The sequence below is a fragment of the Bos indicus x Bos taurus genome, chromosome 29 (assembly GCF_003369695.1).
Source record: "Bos indicus x Bos taurus breed Angus x Brahman F1 hybrid chromosome 29, Bos_hybrid_MaternalHap_v2.0, whole genome shotgun sequence".
Lineage (NCBI taxonomy): Eukaryota > Metazoa > Chordata > Mammalia > Artiodactyla > Bovidae > Bos > Bos indicus x Bos taurus.
In genome coordinates, this window is record NC_040104.1 from 18,399,890 (window position 1) to 18,413,211 (window position 13,322).

Sequence of the window (13,322 nt, forward strand, 5' to 3'; positions counted from 1 at the left end):
GTCATTAACAGACTGAAGCCAGTAAATTCCTTGTGCTAGCAGTCCTTAGCCTCCCCACTAATGAAGCCCTGCAGCCCAGGTGTGTGTGCGTTCAATCGTGTCCGACTCAGTGACCCCATGGACTGTAGCCCACCAAGCTCCTCTGTCCATAGAATTTTCCAGGCAAGAATACTGGAGTGGGTTGCCATTTCCTTCTCCAGGGGATCTTCCCGATCCAGGGATTGAATCTGCGCCTTTTGCATCTCCTGCATTAGCAGGTGGATTCTTTACCACTGGCACCACTTGGGAAGCCCAAGAAGCACATATGAGAATCTAAACTTTTTTTATTAAGGTAGACATAAATTTGCATAAGTGAAAACAAGATCAGTTTTTCTCACTTTTTTGGAAAATTTTTAAATTTAAAAACTGTTATTTATGTTAATGTGATAGGTCTAATATTGTTATCCTGTAATGAGTAACTAAATATTTTTAAACTTTCTCAACTTTAATACTCAATTTGGTAAATATCAATAGTTTAACCAACAAAAGTTTTCTGGGGGGTGGGGCTCAAAAATTTTTAGGAATGTAAAAGGGTCCCAAGACCAAACCCTTTGAGAACTGCTAATGCAAAGCACCTAACAATGCCTGTCACCCAGCGGGTACACTATAAACAAGTGTTATTAACAACCATATAGCAGTTTACGGTATCTCTGGATAGCTTTTTGGGGGGCATAGGTAAATTTTGCATCGTAGCCTTTCTGGCCACAATTTGGCATCCCAGGTAGCTATTCATTTAAACACCAAGAGCCCAGGGGGGCCATCCCACGGGTCTCCCAGACCTCCCTGGAGGCAGAGGGCTTCCCCCCTCTCCATAGCCTTCCTGGCCAGTTCACCTAAGGCCGTCAGGTGCATCAGTGAATGGAAGGATCAGTTCACAGCTCTGCCACAGCATTGGCAAACCAGGATGAGCTCACTTGGGAAAAATGCACTCCTGACTCATGCTGGCCCCAGAAACACACTTCGCTGTCATCAGCTCTCTCTCATTACCTGCCGCCGTTACAGATTCTCACTTCCCTGTGCAAATTCGCTTCAATGGGGTCACCTAGGAGACTGGAGAAACAAACACAGGGGAAGAGGGTGTGCGCCGTGGGAGGAGGCGTGCTCATGGCCCCGGTCACGTACGAGGTGAGGAACAGCTGGTGGGGCAGCTTGGGCGGCAGCCTCCACGCCAGCCAGATGGTCCTCTTCTGCAGGCAAGTGAATCAAGCTCACCTGAGAGGTGCCTGGGCAGGTAGCAGGAAGCCCCAGGAGGTTGATTTGGAACTAACATTTCTGCTAAAAAAAAAATTCTAACTTCTAAAATAAGCCTAGAATGTCATCTTGAGTGTGCTGATTCATAAATCCAGATGCCCACTCCACCTCCTGTACTCCACGTGTGTTGAGTGCAGGAGGTGCTTCGTTACACCAGGGAGCATCAGAATAGCAGAACACCGTGTGTGTGTGTGTGTGTGTGTGTGTGTGTGCGCGCGCGCGCGCGCGTGAGTGTGCTTAGTCACTTAATTGTATTCAACACTTTGCGACCCTATGGACTGTAGCCAGCCAGGCTCCCCTGTCCATGGGATTTTCCAGGCAAGAATACTGGAGTGGGTACCCATTCCCTTCTCCAGGGCATCTTCTTGACCCAGGGATCGAATCCAGGTCTCCTTCATTGCAGGCAGATTCTTTACCATCTGAGCCACCAGGGAAGCCCCAGAGATCTCATCTATTAATCCCCAAACCACAGACCTGCCTCCATCCTCTGCCTGAAGGTGCCCCAAATTGCACATGTCCAAAACAGAATGCACTCTTTCCTCACCAAACTCACTCTGCCCTCTGCCTTCCAGCTTCAGTTAATGCTTGTCCCTCTTTCCCTGGTGGCCCAGGCAGGAGCCACAGAATTCTCAGCTGTCTGCCTCACGCCAATGGAAATTCTGTTGTTCTGGCTTCACAACAGGTCTCAGATCTATTCTCTCGTCTCTGTTCCCACTGTCTCCACCTTAATTCTTTTCAATGACCTTCCCTGGACTCTGTCCACCTGCTTTCCCTGCTCGATCTCTTCTCACTCTTCCCTCTCTGTTACGTATGGTGCTACCAATATGAAGATTCCGATATGTAAATCTCGGGACTTCCCTGCTAGTCCAGTGGTTAAAACTCCATGCTCCCCATGCAGGGGGCCCAAGTTTGATTCCCGATCAAGGAGCTAAAATCCCACATGCTATAGGGCATGGCCTAAGTTTTTTTTAATAAATAAAAAATGAAAAAAATAAAACGTAAATCTGGCCACAACACTCGCAGCTCTTCACAGCTACTGACACACAGCCTGCACAACAAAGTCCACATCTTTTGGTCAGACATACAGGGTCCTTCTCATCTCTGCAGCCTCACTCCCCCCACACACCACCCCCCAACTCCTGGAGCTGGAGACATCTATCACCTGCAGAGCACTCAGCATGCCCAGCAGCACATCTGTGCCTTTCGCACGTTATTCCCTCTGTGGGATCTCCCTCCTGGGATCAAAGTGCTTCTGAAGTGCTACGTCCTCTGAGAAGGCTTCCCAGCTGCCACCAGATACACTCAGCAATACTTTTGTGCTCCTGGAGCCCTCAGGAACATGTTGGCATCCACACCCCAAGTCGTGATGTGGTTACTGCAGCCACATCCTTCCCCGTGACCTCCTCTAGAGCAAGTCTCTTGTCTGCTATCTTCTGGACCCATAATCCCTGCCACAATGCCTTGCACACAGCTGCTGGGAGCTCAACTAACTGAATCAGTAAACAAATTCCCTTTTAATCAATGACTTGCAAGCTCCTCTCTCAAATTTTTATCGAGCAGCTAATAAACAGCTTGAAATGCATTTGAGTTTCCTTTCCTTCTCTTTAATAGGGTCAGACCTGAAATAGACAAGGCAGTAAGCAAAGAAAGAGCAAAAGTACCTTGAAAATCCTTCCAATAAACAGGGTCACACATTAGGCCAGTCATTCCAGAGTGAGTTTGAAAGAACAAGGTAGAACATACACTCTTGCGGCATATTTCTTTGCTAAGATGCTAAATTAAAGAAAGTGGGGAGGTACTGAAGCCTCTGAGTAAAGCAGGGGTCATAGCCACCCTCACTGAGATCTCAAAAGGGTTTAAAGAAGAGACCTTCATCCAGGTCCTCCTTGGTCTCAGCCAAATGGTTCTGACTTGGTACCTGTCAAGTTCATCAGGACATCTGACAGCTCCACAGCCCCATTAATCCAGGCTGCCATGCAGAAGCCAGGTGTGCCTGCTAAGCCAGTTGGGGGTTGGAGGGTAGGCAGAAGCCTGGGAAGATCATGGACCTCAACTCCAGGTCTAGTCCCAGTGCATCTGATCCTAAGTGTCAGTGGTTTTAAACACCAAACCTGTTTCCCAGCTGAGCGCCTGGGCAACCATTTGCTAAGCTTTACCATGCTTGTTGTATGGTAAACAAGCTTGCTGGGCTTCCCTTGTGGCTCAGCTGGTAAATAATCTGCCTGCAATGCGGGAGACCTGGGTTCAATCCCTGGGTTGGGAAGATCCCCTGGAGAAGGGAAGGACTACCTACTCTAGTATTCTGCTGGAGAATTCCATGGACTGTATAGTCCATGGGGTCACAAAGAGTCGGACACAACTTTCACTTTCACCATGCTTGTTGTACTGCAGTAGTTAACATACAGAGATGCAGTGAGGAGTAAAAATTCAGCATCAGGCAGGCTTCTGGGACTAAGTATGATGAATTCAGGTGAGCTATGTGTGTGCTTAATGGCTCAGTCGTGTCTGACTCTTCTGCAACCCCATGGACTATAATTAGCCCACCAGGTTCCTCTGTCTGTGGAATTTTCCAGGCAATGATACTGGAGTGAGTTGACCATTTCCTACTCCAGGGGATTTTCCCCACCCAGGGATCAAACCTGGGTCTCTTGCATCTCCTGCACTGGCAGACAGATTCTTTACCACTGCACCACCTAGGAAGCACTCAGGTGGGCTGGCTTTTGTTTAACCAAGGCTGAGATTACTTGAGCTGAGCCATGGACAGACTCCTGCCCTAGTGTCCTGCACAAACCCTAGAACAGTCCTTGTGGCCCTCCATGCCACATTGAGAGCAAAAGGAGTCTCCCTTCTCAAGGGCCTTTCCTGGAACAGTCCCTTCCCCGTGTCCTCACCTGTCTGGGGTGGACAAGTACTTCTGCTTCTGGAATTTCTTCTCCAGGCCCATGAGCTGCAGCTCGGTGAAGATGGTGCGGCTCCGGCGGGGCTTTTTCTGCCGGGGCGTGGGCTGTTCCGTCTCAGACTCGCTGCTCCCGTGGTTCTCGCCTGGGGCCTCCGCAGAGGCAGCTTCAGTGGCCGGGTGGCGGGACAGAACCTGGGCGATTCCCGGGGTGGTGGGGACCAGATGGGAGATGACCGTGGGCTGTCGGGTGATCACCGAGAGGAGAGGATATGCCCGGAGGGAAGTGGGGCCTGGAAGACAAACAGGGAGGCGAGTCACATGGGGCGGGGCAGGGGCAGGGAGAGAAAGGGGGCCAGAGATCCCAGAGGACCCCACAGTGAGACCCGTCTGCCTGGCAGGGCCTCCTGTTCACAACCGGGTATAAATGGGGAAGGCTGGGCGGACAGAACACATGCAGGTTAGATCAGCCTAATGGGTGAGAACATTCAAGCCTTACAGGACAAAGAAGAGGGTCCCAAAATCCCTCTGGTTTTAAATGACTCTTTCCTCATCTCTTCCTTTAGAATCTTTAAATTCTGGTTTCACAGATATGGGTCAATGACACAGCAGATAGAAGGAAGTAGTCAGATAAAGCAAGGAACTGAAGACTTAAGGAATCTGAAATAGATTCGTAATATACAAAGTACCTGAGAACCACCTCCGGTCTTTATAAAAAATACATGGTTCTAAGTATAAATTCTTCCTGGGAAGTCTACAAACATTGAATCAAAACATTTTTCGGAGGTAGAAAGATGCTTAAAAGTTACTTCAACTCCCTCATTTCAGAGACAAGAAAACAGTTCTGGCCAGAAAGGCTAAAGGACTTAGACGGTGTCACAGAGCTAGAAACAAGCACATTTAGGAGTCAAACTAGGTTCTTCTGGCTTGAACTACGGGGCAGTTACCACACCATGAATCACATAGATGCATCATTTAGAAAAGAGGGGCCCAAAAGATTTTAATTCACATGAAAATTCAGATCTGTTATAGTGGCTGCCTCCAGCTCTATGTTAAGGAGGATTCTCAGGCTGGGTCAGAGTCCAGCTGATGGAAGAGAGCTGGGGTTGATTAGCAATGTCTGCCCCAGGGTGTGCTGGGGTCGTGAGGCGTGGTAGTTCCCAGACAGTTCTGTGCCTCTTCCGAATTTTAAGAGAGGAGACCTTTCCTGTCCAAAAATATGTTTTCTCTTTTGTTGACTGAAAAGAATTGTACAACCTAAAAGTTGAGAGTTATGTTTTATATTTTAGGGACTTTCTTAAGACATGAAGCCCAGGAGCATCTTTGCAGACAGCTCCAAGGGACTGCTCTGAAGAGGTAAGGGAGGAGCCAGGATATATAGGAATATTTGCAACAAAGACTAGGTGGTCACAACATCAAAGGATTACTATTAACTAAAGAAAACCATGGACAGACCTAGAGACTGTCGTACAGTGTGAAGTAAGTCAGAAAGAGAGAAACAAATATCCTATAAGATCACTTATATGTGGAATCTTGAAAAATGGTACAGATGAACTTAAATTTCCAGAGTATGAATAGAGACACAGACGTAGAGAATAAATGCATGGACAACAAGGGGGAAGGGTTGGTGGGATGAACTGGGATATTGGGATTGATATACATACACTACTATGTATAAAATACATAACTAATGAGAACCGGCTGTATAGTACAAGGAGCTCCACTCAGTCCTTTATGATGACCTAAATGGGAAGGAAATCCAAAAAAGAGCGGATATATGTATACATATGGGTGATTCTTTTTGCTGTACAGCCAAAACTAACACAACATTGTAAAGCAACTATACTCCAATAAAAGTTTTAAAAAGAGAAGGAGAGAGAAAACACAGACATCCCAAGTTAATGGATGTAGCACTTTTCCGCACAAGAGAAGAACAAATCTGGACTCACTAAAGTCATTCCTTTGATATGCACCTCAGCTATCTGGGGCCAGTATAGCTGAGCCCTTCCTTCTTCTCCTGAGCCCCCTCGGGGTGCACCGCTGGGGGCAGCTGCAGTGGTCAAGGGTAGTGAGCAGCCTGCAGCCTGTTGGTCTCCCTCCTGAGTTCCCTCAGGCTCACCAAGGGGCGGGGGTAGTGGCTGAGGGCTGACTGGCTTGAGGGCTGCACCATTTCTTATTTGCTGATACTTTTAAGGCTCAAGTGAAAAAGTCCTTCCTTTCCATTATTCCATAGAACTGTGTTTAACATGTCACTATCACTACCTATGGAAATCATTTTATCCCTCTGGGCCTCAGTTTTATCAGCTGTAAAGTGAGTAAAAGGAGATAATTTCGAAGAATTCTTCAAGCTCTTATATGGGGCTTCCTCAGCGGCTCAGATGGTAAAAAAAAAAAAATCTGCCTGCAATGCTGGAGACCCAGGTTCAATCTCTGGGTTGGGAAGATCCTCTGGAGAAGGGAATGGTTACCCACTCCAGTATTCTTGCCTGGAGAATCCCATGGATAGAGGATACAAGACTGAGCCACTAACACGTTCACTTGTTCACTTTCATACTAATGTCATGAAAGCACCTTTCATCCTGAGCCCATCTTGATATATGACGAAAACAGGAAGTTCTGGGGTGCCCTTTGGGACTCAGCCCAGCCCCAACAACTCACTACAAGAGCAAGGCGAATATCTGAGCCAGATAACACTCACACTTGTTTAGTGTTCACAAAAGCTCCTGTGTGCTGTGTGTATGCTCTCTCCTCTAGGCTGGCATTTCTCTTCTTACTCATCTCCATGCTTCTGTTTTTAGACCCCAGTCACAACCACGAAAACAGGTAACTTCTCCTGTTCTTTGACCACATGTCTGATAAGACCCAGTAGAAACCACAAAGTTGTTAAACAATAAATCATCAAGGGCTACTATTTCCAATAACTATCCAGACAAGGCTAACACTTAAGGTTTTCTTCTTTCTTTTAAAGAAAAGAATCTGGGAATGATATTTTATAATAAGAAAAAGTAGGATACCTTGTACAGTGGTTTTGTATCTGTATACATTATGAAATGCTGCTTCTTCAAAAAGAAACGATCTAAAAGCTTCTTATACTACTATTTTTAAAAAATTGTTTATTTATTTATGGCTGCACTGAGTCTTTGTTACTATGAAGACTTTCTCTCGTTGCAGTGAGCAGGGGTTGCTTTTCCTGGTAGCAGGCAGGCTTCTCATTGCAGTGGCTCCTCCTATTGCTAGGCAGAAGCTCTAGATGCACGGGCTTCAGCAGCTGTGGCACACGGGCTTAGTTGCTTTGAGGCATGTGGAATCTTCCTGGACCAGGGATCAAACCTGTGTCCCCTGAATTGGCAAGAGGATTCTTCACCACTGGACCACCAGCAAAATTCACTACTTTGTTTCTCATTACCAATGTAACACAAGTTGTTATAAAAGAACTTTAAAATAATCGGAAATATATAAAATAAAGGTCTCCCCTCTCAGTTTTCAACCCCAAATCTTAGAGGTAAACTTCCATAACTGCCCCTGTGTATACACAAACATGGACTTCCCAGGTGGCGCTGGTGGTAAAGACCCGCCTGCCAATTCAGGAGACTTAAGAGACATGGGTTCCATACCTGAGTCAGGAAGATCCCCTGAAGGAAGGCCTGGCACTCCATTATTCTTGCCCACTCCATTATTCTTGCCTGGAGAATTCCATGGACAGAGAAGCCTGGCAGGCTACAGTCCATAGATTAGGGCTGCACAGAGTCAGTCATGACTGAAGTGGCTTAGCATGCACATATTCACAAATATACATAAGTTCTAAATCTAATAATGTATATTCTAATCTACTGAAACCCATAGTTACAAAGTGTTTATTTGGTAAAATATAGACGTGTCACTTTATTTTTTCTAAACAGATAGCCAACAATTCTCCAAATCTGACTAGTCCATTACTTAAAGTATCAGCTTTGAGACATTAAGTTCCTAAAGAAATGAAGTTGGGAATTTCTGTTTATCAGAATTCTGAGAGTCTACTGGGGAATTTTAGTCACCATAAGTATGAGAGCTTCCTGCTTTGTAGACAAGCAGCCAAACTAGGACAAGAACCACCCTTCTCAAGGGCTGCCCTCTATTAGTATGGTTATAAACAGGTGTAGAGCTGCTACAGGAGGGCGGTGGGTGTGCAGGAGGAGGTGGGGTTGGGGAGGCTAGAGTTAGGAAACCGGGTGGAACAGAAAGGGGCAGATTTTGAGGGGGCTGCCGAGAGTCTGCACTTTGGGGAGAGTGAAGACTACTTTGAGAGGATTTCTGAAAAACATTTTAGGGGTGTACTGGGTAAAATCCTTGAATATATTCCTTTAAAAAATACTAAAGATCTTCATGCTCAAGGCTTCTGTAATCAGATTTCAGTTGTCATTGAGTAGAATTCTACAGATACACTGGGTCCTATGGGGCCTTAGAAATAGATGGATTACTTTATATATACATGTATCTGTTTCTGGACTCTACTGAACTAATATATGATCCTGTTATAAGACCATTCCACTTTTATTATTGTGGGGTATTGGGGAGTTTTATTATAGAACAAATTTTCCCTTTTTATTCTTTCTATAAAACTTTTTTGGCTATTGTCATTAATTAATTTTTTCAGTTGAATTTTAGAATCAACTTGTTAGTCTCTAAAAAAGCAAATCCTACTAAAAATGTATTAGACTTCCCCTGACCTTACAGATTACTGCTGCTACTGCTAAGTAACTTCAGTCGTGTCCGACTCTGTGCGACCCCATAGACGGCAGCCCACCAGGCTCCTCTGTCCCTGGGATTCTCCAGGCAAGAACACTGGAGTGGGTTGCCATTTCCTTCTCCAATGCATGAAAGTGAAAAGTGCAAGTGAAGTCAGTCATGTCCAACTCGTAGCGACCCCATGGGCAGCCTACCAGGCTCCTCCGTCCATGGGATTTTCCAGGCAAGAGTACTGGAGTGGGGTGCCATTGGGAAAAATTATTCTTTTGACAATCCTGGTCTCTATAGGCTGAAAGCAATTATGGGTATTTAAAAATGGCTTTTGGAGATTTATAATATTTGATTCCACAAAGTTTAAACCCAATGAAAACCTCACATTAAAAAAACGCAAACAAAATAAAAAACTTCGGAAGAATGGTACTGATTTAAGGCAACATTCTATTCACCGAAGTTTATAATTTCAGAAATCTTTACCCAATACTCTGATGCAGGTTCAGTAACAAAATTGTACTCCCCCAGTAGGTTTCCCTGGTGGCTCAGACAGTAAAGAACCCTCTTGCCAATGCAGGAGACACAGGAGATGCAGGTTCGATCCCTGGGTTGGGAAGATCCCCTGGAGAAGGGAATGGCTACCCACTCCAGGATTCTTGCCTGGAGAATCCCATGGACAAAGAAGCCTGGAGGGGCTACAGTCCATGAGGTTGCAAAGAGTCAGACATGACTGAGCAACTTCATTCAGTGAAAAGAGCACCTTCTGATGTTGGAGATACCCATGAGGCCTCTGGGATGCTGATAAATGTTTGGAGAGTTCAGGGAGGCCATCATCGTAAATAAACACAATCTCAGTGAGACACCATATTGTGTTTTTAGTATTTGATGTGTGTCCCTAAGGAAAGAACAGCATGGCTGCACCAGGACACAGGGTGGGTTCTGTGTGTGCAGCAAAGCGGGGCATCTCCTGAGAGGCAAACCAGAGAGCAGAAAAGTGAGACCAAATATACTCCAGCCAGCTGCTCCCTGTCTTTCCTTCTTTTAATATATGACCTGATTTCCAACAAAACAGTACCCAGAGCTTTCATTCCACCAAGCACTTACACACTCCCATTTCACATTCTCACAGAAGTCCTATGAAATCATCTAGCCCCCTATTTACATTTTGGCTAAAAAATCGAATTTAGGTTTTAAAAATAGAGGGGAAATGATAAATGATCACATACAATGGAGGGGGGCCACTTGGGTTACTGAGAAGGCAGATAATGTATAACACTATGTATTAAGTATGCCTTTTCCTTTTCCTGAGAATTATCACTATGTGAAAATGTTGACTGAAGACAGCTGCCCAGCCACCCTGGATCATTTACATACACTTGGGAAATTTGAGCACATTATCTGCTACTGAGAGGGAGTAATGACTGTCATAAACCAAAGACTTTGTTTAAACAAACACATTTTAGTTGACAAAAGGAATATAAACATGACCACAGTGAATGCATCTTCTAATAGCTGTTTTCTTTAACCCAGCCCCCAGACCAATAAGGCTGTAAGATGGGTATCACGTAACTGCATGTACCGTCAACCTAGAAATAGCTGCCTGCCAAATGTGGGACAGTTTTGAGAAACTGTTTTGGGATTAGAAAACCTGAGCACATTTGTGATAGGCTGATGCTCAGGGACATCCCGGGCAGCCTGGGAAGAAGTGAAACATTCAGGAGGCTAAACAGAATGTTCCATCGCGTGGATTCCACAAGTTGTTTAGCTGCTCAGTCTTGTCCAACTCTTTTGTGACCCCATAGACTGTAGCTGGCCAGGCTTCTCTGTCTTTGGGATTGCCCAGGCAAGAATACTGCAGTGGGTTGCCATTTCCTCCTCCAGAGGATCTTCTCCACCCAGGAATCAAACCCTCGTCTCCTGCATTGGCAGTTGGATTATTTACTGCTGAGCCACCTGGGAAGCCCAAGTGGATTCTGCAAACTGAGTGGAAATGACACACGTGAATGCAACTGGGCCGAGTATGGGCACAGTCCAGAGTGGCCAATTTCAGGCACAGCTCCCCAACATAATTCCTCCTCTCCACTGGTAGACACCAGTCTACCCCTAGCTACAGCAGGACTTGAACCCCAGAGCACCGTGTCGGCACCCATACACCTCCTGGGGGTTCCTCTTCCATTCCTCCAAGACACCAAGTCCCTACATTGGCTCTCTACACCCACATTCTGGTTGACACAAGCGAAGGTCAAAGGTCTGAGTGGATAAGGATCTCTAAGCTGCCTGCTTGACTGATTTATGTCCTGGGAATGTGTGACCTATATACCCGCAGAAAGCTTCTGAGGAACAGAGGCAGCATACACAGAGACATGGGTAGAGATGTATTCAGTTAACCTAAAAGACAGACTTGGTGGAACAACTGGGGAGCTCTGGCTGAGTTTCCTGGGGAAAATCATAAAACCACCCACACCAAATGGCTCCCATGGACTCACATCCCTACACATTGGCTGGTAAGCTAGGACAATGGAAAGAACGGGACCTCACTGACTCCTGGAGGGACCTTGAGCAGGTTAGCAAAACTTTCTTAGTTTCAATTTCCTGTTCTGTAAAGCAGGAGTAATAATAATTTCCCCATGTAGATTACTATACAGATGAAATGCATTTAATTGCCGTTAGCTCTCTTTCTTTCCTCTTTTCACTTCAATGGTTTGATGCTCCGTGAATGAGCTCAGTGGAAGTTGGACTTAGCAAGAAAGCAGACTTAATTGTGAGCTACACATGCGTTCTCTTCTTATCCTCTGTACATATGCATGAAAAGCAAGATTCAGCAACACTAGAATATGCCAGCTTCTCTTTGCCAAGTGGGGGTCTTTACATGCCCTAACAGCAAAACAAGACAGCTAGAGTAAATCGGTGAGAGGGCTAATCTAGCCAGTGCATGTGTGCTAAGTCGCTTCAGTCATGTCTGACTCTTTGCGACCCCGTGGACCACAGCCCACCAGGCTCCTCTGCCCATGCGATCTCCAAGCAAGGATACTGGAGCAGGTTGCCATTCCCTCCTCCAGGGGATCTTCCCAACTCAGAGACTGAACCCACGTCTCTTATGTCTCTTGCATTGGCAGGTGGGTTTTACCACTAGTACCAGTGATGTCCCCCTAAAACCATGAAGAAATAACTACTGTGGTTTTGCACACCTGGATAAACAATTCATAGCCCTTCCCAAGGTTAGTTGCAGGTGAAGAAGGATGAAGGTGGTGGCACACAGGACCGTACCAAAGTCAATCTCTAAAAATTGCAGGGCAAACAGAGATGCATGGTTAAAATTAACGTGCCTCATCTTGTGTTGAAGGTGGACTAAGAAAAGGCTAAGCTGAGGGTAAGTGGCAACCAGACATCAAAGTTCAGTGCTTGTTTGTCTATAAGAATAATCTTTTTTTTAAGATTCTTTTTAACATGGACCATTATTTAAAGTCTTTACTGAATTTTTTACAATATTGCTTCTGTTTCATGCTTTAGCTTTTTGGCCCTGAGGCATATGGGATCTTAGCTCCCTGACCAGGGATCAAACCCAAATCCCCTGTGTTGGAAGGTAAAGTCTTAACCACTGGACCACCAGGGAAGCCTCCTCCCTTACCATTCTTGAAGATTATCCATATAGGGACTTCCTTGGTGTTCCAGTGGTTATGAGTCTGCCTGACATCACAGGGCACACCAGTTAGATCCCTGGTCCAAGAGGATCCCACATGCTATGGGGCAACTGAGTCCATGCACCACAACGACTGAAGCCCGTAGGGCCTGTGCTCCACAAGAGAAGCCACTGCCATAAGAATCCCATGCACTTCAACTAAAGAGTAGCCCCTGCTCACTGCAACTAGAGAAAAGCCCGTGCAGCCAATAAATAAGTAATTTTTTAATTAATTTTTTTATAAAAACACACATAAAGAAAGAAGACTTTCAAATTGTTTACAGCGGGTGAAAGTGAGTTTATATTTATTAAAATTGTATCATATGTTAAAAATTGTTCTCTGTTTCTGTTGATAATTGATGTAATTCATCCCAATACCTAAACATACACTTACATAAACATTTTAAATACAGCGGTCTACACTGTGATTGCACCTGATGCTTATTCAGTCATTCCTCCCTTTGTGGACATTTAGGATAGTTATGTTTTTGCTACGACACATAATGCTGCAATGAACATCTATCCCTGCTGGGTACATTTTTAAATGTAAGTTTCTGGACCAAACAGCATGTGAATTTTATTTAAATATTTGTGTATCTATTTCTTTGGCTGTAGAGAAAGAAAGGCAAGGAAGGGAGGAAAGAGGATATAATGAGGCTGAATGGCCATTTAACTCTGTGACATACTAAGTTTCTAGCCCAGTAAGAGTTAATGGAATACATGCTCCCTTTACAGGTTATG

At 45.3% G+C, this 13,322-nt stretch overlaps 1 protein-coding gene across 1 annotated transcript in view; it reads right to left on the reverse strand.

The window, feature by feature from the left end:
• BARX2 (BARX homeobox 2) overlaps positions 1-13,322 on the reverse strand; it is an 82,226-nt gene that overhangs the window by 11,069 nt on the left and 57,835 nt on the right. Inside the window, exon 2 of the mRNA XM_027532320.1 lies at positions 4,182-4,479. Within this exon, the coding sequence (XP_027388121.1) occupies positions 4,182-4,479 (298 nt within the window). The remainder of the gene's footprint in view (positions 1-4,181; positions 4,480-13,322) is intronic.